The sequence below is a fragment of the Crinia signifera genome, chromosome 5 (genome assembly GCF_055691185.1).
Source record: "Crinia signifera chromosome 5, ASM5569118v1, whole genome shotgun sequence".
Lineage (NCBI taxonomy): Eukaryota > Metazoa > Chordata > Amphibia > Anura > Myobatrachidae > Crinia > Crinia signifera.
The window spans coordinates 153,511,356-153,528,441 of NC_139221.1; the positions used below are offsets into that span (position 1 = coordinate 153,511,356).

At 47.4% G+C, this 17,086-nt stretch overlaps 1 protein-coding gene across 4 annotated transcripts in view; it reads right to left on the reverse strand.

Annotated features, from left to right (window-relative positions):
• The window catches only part of ITPRID1 (ITPR interacting domain containing 1), a 204,643-nt gene that overhangs the window by 15,753 nt on the left and 171,804 nt on the right, over window positions 1-17,086 (reverse strand). For all 4 annotated transcript variants that reach the window (XM_083188123.1, XM_083188121.1, XM_083188122.1 and 1 more), the window contains 3 exons: window positions 9,121-9,197; window positions 6,108-7,316; window positions 4,840-4,967 (listed from right to left, as the gene is read on the reverse strand). In XM_083188123.1, the coding sequence (XP_083044249.1) occupies window positions 4,840-4,967; window positions 6,108-7,316; window positions 9,121-9,197 (1,414 nt within the window). The remainder of the gene's footprint in view (window positions 1-4,839; window positions 4,968-6,107; window positions 7,317-9,120; window positions 9,198-17,086) is intronic.

The following is a 17,086-nucleotide window of genomic DNA, read 5'->3' on the forward strand; positions in this document are numbered from 1 at the left end:
TGCCCTGTCACGGCCGACAGAGGTTGAGGACCCGCCTCAGATACTGAGTCCGATGAGGCCTCCACGGAACGCCCTTGGAACTTGGTGGGTTGAATATAGGACCTCTGCATAAATCTGGGCTAGGGGTTGAACGGTAGCTCCGAAGCGAGGGCGCGGAGTCTAACTGCCCAGCGGTCTTCTCCAGGGACTCCCGCAAGGAAGTTTGGGTTTCGCTGCGTCTGGACAGCAGGTCGCGGCCCCTCACTCGGAGAACACCCTTGCCTGAGGGAAATGGTCTCAGCAGACCACCGGGTAGTATGGCCGAAGACCTGGTGCAGGGTACAAAGGGTGAGGCACAGGTAGACGAATAACTAGGATAACTGCAACTGAAAAGGCCGACTTGGCTTGAGGGGTCCAGGAGGGGTTAACTGCAACTGAAAAGGCCGACTTGGCTTGAAGGGTCCAGGAAGGGTTAACTGCAACTGAAAAGGCCGTCTTGGCTTGAGGGGTCCAGGAAGGGTTAACTGAGTGGGATCAGGATGCACGGACAGGAACGGAGAACCAGGACCAGGGAGGCAGAAGGCAGGACGCAGAATGAGACTGGGAGACAACACAGAGGGAGAGCTCTGGAGACTACTGCAGCTATGCTGCTGCTGAGTTGTACCAATGAATGACAGAGCTTCCAGGGATTTATAGCTAGTGCTGCAGTAAGGCCAGCCCACCACTAGAGGGAAGTCAATAAAGCACCCTGGCTGCTGCGGTCATGTGACCTGACCAAGATGGCGGCGTCCAGCCCCGGGAGCCGGCGTCTGTGCCGCCGGACCCCGCCTGAGACTGGCACCCTTACCGCCCACCTGCCCCCCATGAACAGCCAGCCCTGCACCATCGCGGCGCCAGGACCAGAGGACACGGCGGGGTGAGTAGGCAGCGCCGGGCCTGGCGCCGCGCTGGCGCTTGACATGCCCTTTACGGTGTGTGCCTATACAGATGTATCAGTACCATTACAGATCATTGAGACAATACTGACTGTAATTTCTCCTGAAAAGGGATGAAATGAAAAGATATTTGGGGAAATTTAGGGTACTTATGTAATATCTGGGCTCCCGTTTTTCTTATGAGACCGCGTGCGCTCGCCACGCTTCGGGCACGGTGGTTCGCTGCGCTCGCCACACTATATGAAATCAACTCCATGCGTAGTTGGATAGTAGGGGTATGAAAAAATGGGATGCATTTAACATGGGAGCCCAGATAATACATAAGTACCAAATTTAGAGATGGGAGTTCTGTTTCACATGGGATGTTTCTAAGGCCAACCAATGAGATAATGTCTATCTTCTAGGGTGCTAAATAAATAAGAAATACAGGTACTTTTGTATTTGCTGGGCGCCCACGAAGCAAATAGCTTAGTGGGCAATTAAGAAAATCGTGTATAATAAATACATGTAAAAAAGGTTGTGTAAAAAAGCATTATATTTCCTATATAAGGTAATCCTTACAGACCATTAAGATGAATAAAGATGCTTAGCAATTTTCAAATCTATTTCAAAATTCCCTTTGCACTCATATTATTAAGTGGAAAGTCCATGGGAGCCAACCTCTCTGGACTTGGCCACAAGAGGAACACTGACCCCAGATTAAACATTAGTATAGTCTGACTGGTAAAAAGAGAGCAAATTAATCTTTCAAAAATATATGAGCTGATGGCCAAGAGTAAAGTATGATACAGTCTATGTCTGATAAAGTCTAAAGTATGATAAAGTCTGATCCCACCAACGCTCTTTTTGTGACAGTGGGCTCCATGGAAGAAGACTGATCCAAAAATCCTTACATCTCTATTAAATATAAATGAAACAATGATGGATGCTAAGATCTTTTGTCACTTTTAAATTACTTCAGCGACAAACATGCATTCTTTATTCATAAAAGGGTACTAACAAATGTGTCCATGCCTGTGTACTGTATGTCCAGGTCTGACCTCACAAAGGGCCAGATTCTCTAAGCTTCAAAAGTGATAAAATAGAGAGTGATAAACAGCCAGCCAATCAGCTCCTACCTGACATTTTTCAAACACAGCCTGTGACATAGCAGGTAGGAGCTGATTGGCTTGCTGTTTATCACTCTGAATTTTATCACAACTATCATATGATGTAAATTCTGACATATTCTATATATATTGTTTGTGACATTTGGAACTGTTTTAGCCGATATATCTGAGCAGCTGGTTGGTCTACTTACAGGCATCTTTGTGTTGCCTACTAAGCCAAAGCCATATTGTTGGTCACAGACAGTAGTTGGTAGGTACAAAACCTTGGGACAGCCGGGTGTACATATTTCTTGCCTAAGGGGTAAAGGGCTAATAATGTGAAGGATACAAGTATCTGAAGTATCTAGTGGCTGAGCTCCTGGTGTATTTGTAGACATTATATAATGTTAGTACAATGAAGGAATGCATTTTATAAGAACAAGTGTCCATGTAAATAAAGGCTGGCACTGGTACTATACAGTACACGTCTTAATACCAGATATTAATATTTAAGAGGGGTGTGTAATGTGTAATGGTGCTTTTTATAATTACTTTTTTTTTTTTAGAATAACTAAACATTTGTAAATTCTGTAAATATAAAATGTGTTAAACAGGGCAGTGACTCCCGTAATTCAGGGAGAATTGCAGTGGCGTAACTATGAAAAATTCTCCTCCCTGCCACAAGTCTCTACCCTTTTAAGATGGGCTCTTATAGTAACCACACTCTGCCTACTCACACACGGCTGGCATAGGCATGCGCATGGGGTGCACCTTGTGATGACCTTTACCGCCATCTCCCACCATGCGTGGGATCCCTGCCCTGTCCAAGCATGTTGTGAAGGCACAGGAGTGGGTTCTATATGGGAGTGTATTAATGCCTGGGGTGTTTCTTGGCTTCATTGGGGAGGAAGGGGTATCAGTTTTACTGATGTATTTATCCCACTTATATGGTGGTGGCACTGCTCATCTGAGGCCACTTCTAGAGAATTTCCCAAGACCACTTTTAGTTCCCAATCCGCCGCTGGTGCAATGTAACTGCTCTAAAGGCACTGTCCTGTTACCAGCATAGTCGGTTAGGTGGCCAAGCACTTGTCATAAGGAAGAATTACTACATTTTGCTTTGTAGGATGTTGGGATCTGAGTTTCCATTTTCTCTTATAGACACGAATATAGTGCAAATTGTGTACCACATGTACACACAAATCTGAATATTTAACTATTTTAGCGATAATTTAGTTAATTTTGTGAAATCTTTCCTTAAGAGTCCACCTTGGATCAGGCAGAATTTTGGACATCCATTGTGTCATGTCCTGATTAAACATATATTAGGTAAGGAAAAAATCATTTTGTATCCCAATTGCACACTGAGTGAGAAATAGCTACATAATAATAAGATGATACTAATAGATATTTCTCACTCATTGTGCAATTGGGATACAAAATGCTTTTTTCCTAGACAGAATTACCCCTCCCTTTTGGCACCTGAGTGACACACCTCTGATTGAACAGCTTACCAACAAATGTGTTGTAAAGGCATGATGCACAAATAAACAGCATATACAGTACAGGTTTTGTATCCCTTATCCGCATATCCCATATCCCAAAAAAAGTAGGTTTTTGTGAATATTTTGGTTATTTTTATTGTCCACCCCCTGGCCTCTTTTAATATTAACCTCATCCAACGGTGTCCACGGAATCCTCTTCAGCGGCCTCCCAGGTCCCAAGGATGCATTGCGCGGGCACGCTGGTGATGTTACCGGCACACCTGCGCACCCTCGCAATGCATTCTTGGGACCGTGGATGCCGCTGAAGAGGATTCTGGTGGCCACTGTGGATGTTGGGGGACCATCAGGGCACCACCAGGTAAGTATGACATTTTTTTTTCTGAAATCCGCAAAAATCCCTTATCCAAAATTCTCGTGGCCCCGAGCATTTCGGATAAGGGATACTCAAACTGTATATTCAAATAAAAAGTATATTCCAATAGTTCACATTAAATCAATCCAGCCCCAATGTCCTCAAACTGTAATGTGTTATATAAAACATTACATAACTAAATGAAGTATAATTAAAAATGGAAACAATGGAAATAGTATAATTGATTGGCTTGTGTCAGATATAATAGTGAGCCAGTCTAGTGCTGCCATATTCACTTATGTAAGAAACGGGTTACAAAACTAAAATGATTGTGCACATCAGAAGTTCAGTCGGGATACTGATTTCAATTAATTGACCTGTTGCCGCTGCAGAAACTCCTATTGTTTTTCCTCCATCAAGAAGCAGAAGTAAATGTCATATTTGTTATGATAATGGCTGTCAGGAATTGTGGAACAAGCTTTAGCCTTTTGGACACCGGTTTCTCATGCATATACCCAGATTATGGGTCTTTTGTGTACTGGATTGCTGTTATGCCATATAAAAGTGGCATTGTACAATTCATATGTGCAGTTCAGTGTACAGCAGTGGTCAGGGAACTCGGTCCTCAATACCCCTCGCAGTGCATGTTTTGCAGGTCTCCTCACAGAATCACAAGTGAAATAATTAACTCCACCTGCGGACCTTATAAAATGTCTGAGAGTAATTAGTACACCTGTGCACCTGCTGGGTTACCAGCAAAACATGCACTGTGTGGGGTAATGAGGACCGAGTTCCCTGACCACTGGTGTACAGTGACCTCTCTAGTTATAGTGTTATCAGCCCTAAAACAATTTTTACCTTTCTTATTAGTGGGAGCTAGCCTAGGCTATGATACTAAATGTTGGATCCAGGGGCACCAAGACTTTGGACTTGTCCTGGTCAAGGAATGTACCTAGGCAAGGGCACATTAAGAACTTTACCTTTCTTCACTTGTGAAAACATTGAAGCACCCAGCTTGTTGCTCTATCAAACGTTGCTCAATGTCTATCAGCTTCTCCCGATAGTGTTGGCAGGATTTTTTCATGTTCTCCATATCATGGTCCGTATTCTATACATAAGGAGAGTATTTTGGTTAGGAAGGTATGTTTGGAAATTGATCATCTTTGTTATGGATATGGGGGTTGCACCAGGTTAGGCAAATGGGATGTAGTTAGAAAGCTTGAACCAAAGAGTTACCAATAGCAAGTAACAAGGGCAAGAGGACATTACAGTCGCCACCCTGATGTCACCCTAACAGGATGTTCTACATTGCGGGAGGCAACCTGCTACATGGAAAGTTGCAGGTTCCTTACTTAGGCACCCAGCCACCACGGTCATGCTCTTTCACCGCTCCCTCCCAGCACTTAGGGCCTGATTCAGAACTTTCCTTAGGCAGCGTGTATTTGCTGCCTAGCAAACAGCTAAATGCTGCTGAACGCCTGCCACCCCGCCGCGGTCTGACTGAATTCCCACACTAGCATGCAAGCAGTTGTGTACACTTACACATCCGATCACATGCGGCTGCACAGAGGAAAAATCATTTAATGGCGCACATCATCAAATGATTTCTCCTCCCTTTGTTGATAGAAGTAAGTATATACTTACTTCTATCCTGGACGGAGATGGCTGAAATGGGGGCGGGCACCAATGTCATGTGACATCAGCCATCCGCCCCAAGTAGGTATCGACACGCCTGCGTTCGCAAGGGTACGCCCAGTGTTTCTGTGCAAATGGTCACCAACTGAAAAATTTTAGAACTACGGTATCTGCACAAAATGTAAGGGGATGTGTGATAAGCTGAATCTGGTTGCGTAAAAGACTAGCATTCGTGGGAATAACATTTAAAAAAACTGATTGATTTTGGAATTGTATTTAGGTGTTTTTTAAAGGGGCAATACTTTGCAAGAATTATATTATGGGGAAAATGATACATTTATTTATGACCAAGACAGCACTTATTGTTTCACGGACTCAAAAATGGTGCTCACAGATAATGATATAATAAGTGTTTCCCACGTCATCAACAAATTATTATTGCACCTATATAATATTACCTGTGATGTAAAACATTGTGGTACACAGACACCCCATGGCATGCTTTGGCCCTCAGATAATTCTAAAGTTCCCTGTGGATAGCCTATTATAAGATACAAGCTGACATGCTAGGTAGTTATTTGTGTGCGTCTATACATGCTTCTCTTATACATACCAGTGAGATATTGACAAGAGACTCCCTCAGTAATGACAAAGTGTCTGACAGCTCTTTCTCAATGTTATGAGCAGCAGAAGCTCTCGTGGATGCATTGTGTCTGTGTATTGGACAGCATTTCCACATACAGCAGTGATGGCAGTGATGGCAAGTGTGACAGCAATGGGTGTTCAGTGCTGGGTGAAAATGATTTGGGCCCCATAGACCCATATCAAATGAAAGTGACTCAGTGAGATAGCAGCTTCTTAGATGTGAACAGTGATTGTTAGTGCAGCACAAATTCCACCGCCCCACATCAGTCTGGCTATAAGCTTCCTTTTTCCCCACATCATAGTGTAACACAGGATGTTCTTCACTTCTGTTAGTATCTGTGTTGTACAAAGTATGAGATCTATTAATGCGCTCGCTGGGTTCTGGCAACAACGGGGAGGACATCTGAATGGTCACAGACTTGTAGATATTAGTGTTTATTTCTGTTTGGAATATGCTCTTTTTGTCTTGGAAACAATGTTTTAACTCATCATCTGAGTAGTCTACCGATCCCTCAGAAGTCTGTGTGGGAAAAGTGAAGCTTTCCAAATCGTACTTCCGTGTCCATTTTATGCTGGTTAAGTCCACGGAACACTCATCATCAGCAAATGAATCTCCGTCACTATCAACTTTCTGAAGATCACTTACACATCTTTCAGTGAAGTCGGGCGCTTGATCGTTTATCTCACCAGAGCCTTCATGACTGCTTTCCCTGATATCACATAAGTAATGTGTGACATATACTGGGAAGTCAACTTCTGAAGAACCGTCTGGGCTATCTGTATATCGGTGATCGATTTGATCATCCGGATCACATTGATTTAGATAGCTGGCACCATCTATAATTTCCTCTGCTTCATTTCCAGTGTGCACTGGCGCTGATACTTGTCCATCTGTTTCTTGCATATTTTCTTTAGGAACATATTCAGTGTTACTTTCAAAGCTCTGGAATATATCATCACTATTCTCAGTGTTCACCGACAATGACTTCAATATTTCTTTGTTTGCCATAAACCCGCTGTTTCTAGAAGTTGTCTCAAGAGTCTTATGTTCCTCCGAAGGTTCGGTAAAATGACCGACATCCTCATTTTCTCCACTATCATATTTAAAGGCAGCTGAATTATCTTTGTCCTTTATAGTATCTTGGCTGTCTGTGCTCTGTGAGCTTTCATGCCGAGTCTGAGATAAGGATACATAAACATACTATAAATATATGCATAATATTTGTAATAATTATAAACGGAAGTCCTGGATGTAATATATCTGTAATATACGGTATATTCTAGCCACCCCAGCCTTTACCATAATAGAACCTCATTGCTTTAACTTCAACTCTGTCCTGGCTTTCTAAAGAAATGCATTTTACCAAAACTTTTCAATCTTGTTTGAGTCCTGGTATTATGTGGCCTTTAGTATAGATTATGCAGGGGAATACAATGTTCTCAAACATCGCTACTGCTGTTTTACTTATTGATGGGATACAAGGCTTTGCTAAACTAGATCCTGAAGTACACCTGCAGATTTCATTGTTTTATTTTGACCTCACCTATACCCTATAATCTTATGTGACTGTGTGTGCGTGTATTATGCAAGAGAGTGTTTGTGAGTAGTATACGTGAAAGTGTGACCATGTTTGTGTGACATTGTGTTTGTTTATGCATGCGAGTGTGACAGTCTGTGTATTATGTATGAAAGTGTAGTATTAGTGTGTTGTGTGTCTATTATGCATGAAAGACAGTGTGTGTGTGTGTGTGTGTATTGTATTATACATAGGAGAAAATGTTTGTGTGTGTGTGTGTGTGTGTGTGTGTGAAACACTCTCATGCATAAACACCTGTACAATAATAGTGTGTGTGTGTCATGCAAGAGTCTGTGACTTTGGGCCCTGCCAATTACCCAATGGCAAGGTATGCTGTGCATATGTGCAAGCCGTTTGTGCCAAACTTCACCCCCATGCCAAATTTGGTGGAGCTAGGCACAAAACTCTGGCCATGCATAAAGGATAAATATACATACTTTCTTGTTTATTATATATTCAAATAACGAAAATCATTACCATTGTATACACAATACGTTTGTACTGTTTGTTTCATTTATGTAAAACAGGAGGTACACCACCAATAACTCGGCACCCTTGGATCCAGCAGTGTATCGAATTATTGGTTTTGCACCTCCACAGTGCGACTGCCCCCCACAGCGCAACTCCCCCACCTGTCTCACTCCCCACAGCATGACTCTCCCTTGCAGTCCATCTCCCACTTGCAGGCTGTCTCCCCTCTCTCTGCCAGCAGTGATGCTCCCCCCCTCCCCACCGCAGTGCAATTCCCCCCTCCCACTGCCATTTTAAACCCACCCACAGCCTCATTTCTCCCAGCACCTGATGTATCCAGATTAAAAGCTGTGCCGGACCATCATATGGTGTACCGGCATACCTTGACTCCGGTGACTATAAATGCTGATGTATGACATTCATAAACATATACCATGTCATTATCCTCCCCCACCACATTTGTCCAGAGAGAGAATGCAAATAAGAATACCAAGTGTATTAATTATATTCTGCGGCATGTTCTACCCCTCCCCTGATGGGCTGATACTCCACAGTACTGCTCTAGTCTAGAACACTGATACAGGGCAGGAGTATGCGTGGTGCTAGCAATAGAAAGATCATCACCAATTTTTTCTAAACAAAAGACTGACACTTCCACCCTGATGCTGAGGATCCCGAAACTGTTGCCACGCAAGTACACTAGCCGTTTCCCCCTACCCCTCTAACTCAAACCCCCTGCCTGCAGCCTAATCCTAACCCCACCCCGTCCCCCCACAGTGCCTAAACCTAACCCTAACCTAAAGGGTTCCGGAACTGGGATTCGGTCAAACGGCATTACATTTAAACCTTAGAATTTTTGTTGCATTGTGCATGTGCCTTCTCTAAAGAAGAGTCAGTTCCATACAAAGTTTACTGGATAGTACAGTACGTTACCTGAAAAGGTAAAAGCTCTGGAGGTTCTTCCTGAAATCCACTACTGTCAGACTGGCAGCTGTTTGTTCTAGTGATCTCTACAAAATATCAAATAAACATTTTTTTTTGTCATTCTGTTCTATGTACCTATTAATGATATCTTGATTCAGTAGGCAGAATATGTAATAAGTATAAATGCAAATTAATGTTATGGTAATACATTTTTATTTTATTTTATATAAATGTGTTCATTATTAACCCTGCTTCTGTGGTCTGTACTGGTCTCCAGCAGTGTAAGGCAGAGATGATTCTGGAATGCACGTGTGCTGTGAGTTAAACAACGCAGTGGCTAGAATAGACATGTAGTGACTTAAACTGGATAGCTGGGTGGGACCAGGATGTAACATGTGACATGGTCAGCCAATGGCTAGGGCTTGAAGTTTGTTAGCTGGCTAGGATAATACAGCAGGAGTGGGGAGGAGTCTCCCTCTTCTCCTGAGAAATTCTGTGAGGACACATCTCTGTCTCCTCCATTGCAGTGCAGATTTAGCAGTTTTCAGGGAATTGTGAGTAAAAACTTTACCTGAAGTTATGCCCCGTGCTGCTGCCAGGCGCCCCAGGCGGGTTGTGAGACCACCCGCCCGTTTTGCTGATGGTGAGGGAGCTGAAGGGGCTGAGGCCCCAGCGGAGGTTGGTGGTCGTGCCCCGGCCTCTGCCGGTGGCTCGGGTGTGAGGCGCGGGGCTGCTGCTGCTTCTGCGGCTGCGGCTCCGGGGTGCTCTAATCCCAGCCGCAGGGCAGGGCCGAGGGGGTCCACGGGAGGCGGGCGCGCGTCCGTGCGCGTCCAGCCCGGCGCGAGGGTGCCCAGCCCACAGCAACCGGAGGTGCATGTAATCGGACGGGGGCTCACTGCGGCCCGCCCCGGGCTCCGGAGCAGAGGTCGCGCGGCTGCGGCCGTGTCCCGGCGGGGGCTTGATGAGGTCAGCACCCCGCCGCGCGGTCGCGGCAGCGCGCGCGGCAGGGGTACTGCACGCGGCGGGCGCCGGTCGGCTGACAGCGCCCGTCGCGCTGCGGCAGCAGAGGCTTATCAGGAGGACCCTCCTGAAGCCTCTGCTAGCAGTCACAGAGGTCGCGCTCGGCGGCCATTAGATACCGCCGCCGGCGCGAGATCCAAAATGGCGGCCGGTCCCAGCCGTTCTCGCGGACGGCGGGGATCGGGCTCAAGGGGCAGTAGGCCTCAAGCGCCTGTACCTGTGGCTCCCTTCTATGATCCGGGGACTGACCCTGCTCATCAGGAATGTGATGAGGAGCTTTATGATGAGGAGGCTGGGCCCGCCCCTGACCCGGAAACCCCTTTCTACGGCTATAGGCCGTCTTGGGAGGGGGGTAGTGTATATCAGAGGGCTGAGCCTGCTGGCACCCCGGTTAGGGGCGCGCGCAGGGGGGCGGCTCAGGGCCGCAGTAGCCAATTGGGTGCCCCAGCAGGGCAGGGAAGGGGCAGCAGGGTCAGGCAAGTGCCCGGGACTTTTGACCCGGCCTTGCTGTCCGCCGCCCTCTCCTCGGTGGCAGGGGCACTAGCCCCTCTAGTCGAGGACGAACCGGAGGTACCCTCAGGGTCTCGCTCGGGCAGACGGGGATCAGCTATTAAGGGACAGCAGATCCCAGGCTGTGCGGAATTTGTCCGGGCTTTTGGGGGGGTCAACACCCCGGCCCCAGGTGGCCGCCGGGTATCCCCCAGGGACCCCGGCGTTCATAGGGCACATAACAGGCGCCATAGGGCGGGTGGCCCACGCGAGTGGCCCTCCCGGCCCGTGTTTACTGTTTCCTCAGATGCTGACGAGGCGGAAGGCGAGGAAGCCGGCAAGGGAAGAGCCAAGGAGGACACAGATGAGGACGATGCCACATGGGCTGCGCAGCCAGAGGACACAGGTGATGAATCTACTGACGGGGAAAAAGCTGACTCTGTGGTGGGCTCTTCAACTGTGGGGTCAGGCTCTACTCGCCATTCATCCTCCTCTTCTTCATCCTCGGCAGGAGGCTCAGAGGGGGGTAGCGCGAAGAAGGCGCGTAAGCGCGCGGCCAAATATGCGAAAAAAGAGGCAGGCCGTCAAGCCCTTAGCGGCAAGCGTAAGCGCAGCGCAGCCTTATCTAGGAGGGAACGAAAGCGCAGGAACCTTCCTGGGGTGGTACACTGCGACTACACGGCGGTGGTCAGGGGTCTGCGCGAGAGTTGCAGGGCAAAAATTCAAAAAGGGGAATTTGTAGACCTTTTTAGCCTCACTGATGAGTCTAAGAAGGCCTTCAAGGCAGCCAAAGCCAAAGGTGGCATAGGGGCGGAAGCATTCCGCTCTTATGACAACTGGCTAGCAGGTTTTTGCGTGTTCGCGGCCTGCTACCTCGAGGATAGGCCCGACGAGCATATGAATATAATTCGCTATATTCATATGGTCCACGATATGTATAGGACGAACGGGGGCGTTGCTTGGAGGACATATGATGAACAGTTCCGGCGCAAGCAGGACTGTTTGCATATTATGGATTTTGGCTGCAAGGATGTAGAAGTGTGGATGGGTTTGACCAGGGCCTATGCTGAGTCTGTGGAGGCGGCTCGCCCGGCTACCACTGTACCCGCTGTTCCCGCAGCTCAGCATCGGCCAGCGGGTGAAGTCGTCCCTCACAAGCGCCCCGCTACAGGGGGGGGCAGGCCATTCAATCCTGCTGCGGCAAAAGGGAAGTGCTATGCTTTCAACAATTCCTTTTGCAGCCAGGGACAGCGATGCCGGTACAAGCACATATGCATTACTTGTTCCGGCAACCATTCCGCCTCCCACTGCTTTCGAGGTGGCCGCCCCTCTAGAGGGGCAGGTGTTTCAGCAACATCCAGGCCCGCGGCATCCGCAAATCCTAGATAGAGCGGCCACTCCGGTGCGGGTGCAAGCCATGGTTCCTTGGCTTAACCGGTACCCGGATAAGGAGTCAGCCATTTTTATTAAAGAGGGTTTTACTCATGGTTTCCGTCTTCCCATTTCGGGGGAAGTTTTGGGGGGTACGTTTAGGAACCTCCAGTCAGCCCGTTCGCTGGCGTCTGTTTTGCAAGAGAAAGTGGGCAAGGAGCTAAGATTGGGTCGCATGGCCGGGCCTTTTTCGGCCCCTCCCCTACCAAACTTGGTGATTTCACCGGTGGGGGTGGTGCCGAAGAAGACCCCCGGGAAATATAGGCTCATACAGCACTTGTCTTATCCGGTTGGTTCCTCAGTAAACGACTCCATACCTCCAGAATCTTGCTCAGTGGTGTATCAATCATTCGACGAAGCCCTTACCATGGTCCGCGGGTTCGGGTTCGGGGCGCTGCTAGCCAAAATCGATGTGGAATCAGCGTTCAGGCTTCTCCCCCTGCACCCCGATGCATTTAGGTACATGGGTTTCCGCATCGGGGATGAGTACTTCATCGACAAATGCTTGCCGATGGGGTGCTCCGTCTCCTGTGCCTTTTTTGAGAGGTTCAGTACCTTCTTGCATTGGTGCGTTGAGAGGTCGGCCAGGGTGAGAGGAATCGCTCACTACCTGGACGATTTCTTATGCGTGGGCCCTGCTGCGTCCAACCAGTGCTCTTCCTTGTTACACCACGCCCGTTCTGTCTTCCAGCTATTCGGGGTTCCCATTGCGGAAGACAAAACGGAAGGGCCTACCACCACGTTGTCATTCTTAGGTATTGAAATTGATACCATAAGGGGTCACTGCTGCCTACCTCTGGATAAGGTTAAAAAGCTGAAGGAGGCCGTTGCTGACTGCCGCGCGTCAAGAAAAATCACGTTGCGCCAGGCGCAGTCCCTCTTAGGTCAGCTTAATTTTGCATGCAGGGTTATTCCGATGGGCCGCCTGTTCTGCCGCAAGCTGGAGAGGGCAACAACCGGGGTATTACGGGCGCATCACTTTGTGCGTTTATCAGCCGAAATCAGACGGGACCTGTGGGTCTGGTCGGATTTTCTAGAAGAATTTAACAGTATTCGCATTTGGCTGACCCCGGTGCTTGACAACTCCAGGTTGCAGCTCTACACCGACGCCGCAGGTTCTACCGGCTTTGGGTGTTTTCTGGAAGGTAGTTGGTGCGCGCAGGCTTGGCCGACTGCATGGTTTGAGGAGGGGCTTACAAAGGACATGCTGCTGCTCGAGCTGTTCCCAATTATGGTAGCCATGGAGATATGGGGCGAGCGATTAGCGAACCACAGCGTACTCTTTTGGTCCGATAATTTCAGCACTGTGCATGCAATTAATAATCAGAAAGCGAAATCCTTGTTGGTATTGAGAGTCCTTGCGCAGCTTTTCCTGCAATGTCTCCGCTACAACATTCTGTTCAAAGCCAAGCACGTGCCAGGTACACAGAATGAAGTAGCGGATGCGCTATCACGCTTTCAATGGGATCGTTTTAGGGAACTTGCTCCAGATGCTGACGCTGTTGGGGTCTCGTGCCCACTTTATGTTTGGCAGGTCATCAGGCCGGATTGGAGGGCCTAGCTGAGCTATCCGTGGCGCCTGCTACCCTCAGAACATACCAACAAGCGTGGTCGGAATGGGAGGCTTTTGCTGGAAGCGCTGGGCAGCAAGGTAGGCGCGGGCAAAAGCTGTTGCTTTCTTTTGTATGGCGGCTTTATAATGCAGGTAAATCCAGAGCAGTGGCTACGCGCTACCTTGCAGGGATATCTTTCTTTGCACAACTGAAAGGCGCTAAGGATTTTACCAAGTGCTTCCTAGTGCGTAGGGCCATGAAGGGCTGGTCGCGTCTGGCGCCAGCCGCCCCTGATTCTAGACGACCCATCCATTTTTCTCTGTTATTATCCCTTCTGAGTAAGGTTGAGGTAGTTGCCGAGTCTGCGTTTGAGACATTGTTATTTACCCTGGCGTTTGCAGTGGCGTTCCACGGAGCCTTTCGGGTATTAGAGTTAGTTTCCCCCGCTAAGGACAAAGTTGCTTCGCTGCTAGCTTCGGACATACGCATAGAAAAGGAGGTTCTTTGGTGTAGGGTTAGAAAGTCAAAAACTGACCAGACGGCTAAAGGAGTGTGGGTGCAGCTACGCGCGGTGACACCTACATCGGCATGCCCCGTTGCGCTGGCCGAGCGTTATGCTTTGGTGAGGCCCAGCATAGGGGAGTCTTGGCTGGTGCACTATGACGGCTCTCCGCTCACTAGGTATCAATTTAGTTGGATGATGCGCAAATGCCTGGCTGAGCTGGGTTTGCGTCCCGAGGAGTTTGGCACCCACTCCTTTAGAATCGGCGCCGCAACTACAGCTGCGGGCTCTGGCTGGTCGGTTAGGGATATTAAATTGCTAGGGCGTTGGCGCTCCGCGACCTACCGCAAGTATATTCGCCCCAACCTCATGGTCTAATGTCTGTGCGTATGGAGTGAAAGCGGAGTGGCTGTATCCTGTGTTACCCATACCCAACTTATTCCTACTCGGGGATTAGCTACGCTCTGTTGTTGGGCCAGCGTCCGGAGTTTTCACGCTTTTTTACCTGACCTGACGGACTGAATTCGGCTATTTCAATTCGGCTAATTCGGCACCAATTAAGAGTCCCTCAGCAGGTCTTGACGTTTTTTCTCCGGCCGAGTAATCCCCTGTTTTCCTTTACCCATCCATTACCCTTACCTACCAATGTATGTCTCTTACCCTCTGTATCTGGAGTGACTTCAATTAGAATTGAAGTAGTGCTACGCACCAAATTTGTGCAAAACCCAAATTATTTTTCTTTTGGCAGACCCTCCTAAAATGTACCTGTGAGTTGTTTAAACCTGATTAAATTAAGTAGAGCATTACCTAATCACTCCTTAAATAATTTTCCTCATAGGTTTGGGCAACGACGAATTCAAAATATGGATAGTGGGCCATTCCTTCGTGTTCTGGGCGGCCAGACTGGTGTCAACGGGCAGTGGGCCCATCTTTATGTGCTCCGACATGATAAGGTGGTTGGGTGAGAGAGGAATGTCCTGGCGCAAGCTAAGGACCTTCCTCCTGACGAAGGTGAGACGGTTTGGATTGCCCGAAATATTGGTGATCCATTTGGGCGGAAACGATCTTGGGAAAATGTCCCAGTTGGAGCTGAGAGCATTGATGTTGGGTGATCTGGCTGCTATAAAGGAAGCATGGCCCTCTTGTCTTATAATATGGTCCTTTGTTATCCCTAGGTTGTGTTGGAGGGGTGCCAGGGATTGTAAGGCCATAGACGAATCCAGAAAGAAATTGAACTCCGCCGTAGCAAAGTGGGTGCTGGGGGTAGGGGGCGCTATTGTCCCGCACGAACGCATTAGGTTCAGATATCACCAACTCTACAGGCCCGATGGAGTTCACTTAGTTAAGGAGGGTCTGGTTATGTTTATCGAGGATATGTTGTCGGTTTTGGATTCTTTTGTTTAGCTGGTGGCGGGGCGGGTTCACCGGGAGCGGTGTCCCCGCTTTGGCGGGAAAGAACGGCAAGTTAGGAGTTGGTAGGCGTTTGTTGTTTGAAGTTTATGACGTATTTGGTATCTTGTGGTGCGCTTGCCCCTCATTGGCTTAGGCCTTCGCTAGATTACCCGACCGGGGATAGCAAGCCCACCCGGCTGGGTGGGCGGCCAATGTGTGGGTTGAGTGGAGACCGTTTTTCTTTGTTAGGCCAAATTACGTATGTTTGGTTTGGGGGTGGAGATTAATAATAGCCGTTCTTTCTTGGCCACCATTTAAAATAAAATCAAAATAAAATAAAAAACTTAAAAATAAAAATTATAAAAATAAAATAAAAATAAAATAAAAATCTTTAAAAGAATAAAAAATTCAGTTTAAAAAATTATTTCTTCAATAAATTTCAGCTAACAAATTTCTGCCAAACCATGTCTCCGTGTCTTCATTTCTTTATAGAGTGTTAAGATTACATATGTCAACGATAACATGCAAGGGTCACACATCCGCTATTGCAAGGTTTAAAACAACGCAGTGGCTAGAATAGACATGTAGTGACTTAAACTGGATAGCTGGGTGGGACCAGGATGTAACATGTGACATGGTCAGCCAATGGCTAGGGCTTGAAGTTTGTTAGCTGGCTAGGATAATACAGCAGGAGTGGGGAGGAGTCTCCCTCTTCTCCTGAGAAATTCCCCACCCTCCCGTCCCTCTTAGTTCTGGGGTTTGAGGTTAGTGGGAGTATTTTAATCGCGTTAGCTGATAGGCGGGAAAGAACGGCAAGTTAGGAGTTGGTAGGCGTTTGTTGTTTGAAGTTTATGACGTATTTGGTATCTTGTGGTGCGCTTGCCCCTCATTGGCTTAGGCCTTCGCTAGATTACCCGACCGGGGATAGCAAGCCCACCCGGCTGGGTGGGCGGCCAATGTGTGGGTTGAGTGGAGACCGTTTTTCTTTGTTAGGCCAAATTACGTATGTTTGGTTTGGGGGTGGAGATTAATAATAGCCGTTCTTTCTTGGCCACCATTTAAAATAAAATCAAAATAAAATAAAAAACTTAAAAATAAAAATTATAAAAATAAAATAAAAATAAAATAAAAATCTTTAAAAGAATAAAAAATTCAGTTTAAAAAATTATTTCTTCAATAAATTTCAGCTAACAAATTTCTGCCAAACCATGTCTCCGTGTCTTCATTTCTTTATAGAGTGTTAAGATTACATATGTCAACGATAACATGCAAGGGTCACACATCCGCTATTGCAAGGTTTAATATTCAGTATACTCACATTGGGTCTCAATGTTCCATTCTCCAGTCACCAGGTAGGGTAGCCGTCAGGGGGAAAAGTCTATACACAGTCAGGGGAAACACATCCCCTCGCATGTGCCCACAGCAGGAGGAATCATTCGATGGTCAGCGACCTTCGAATGATTTCTCCTTGGCTAACAAATATAAGTCAGTGGAGGCCAGCGGGTGGCTGACGTCATGTGACATCAGCTGCCTGCCCCCGGCACATCGCGTCATGGCTGGATTTACATGGGAACGCCCAGTGTTTGCA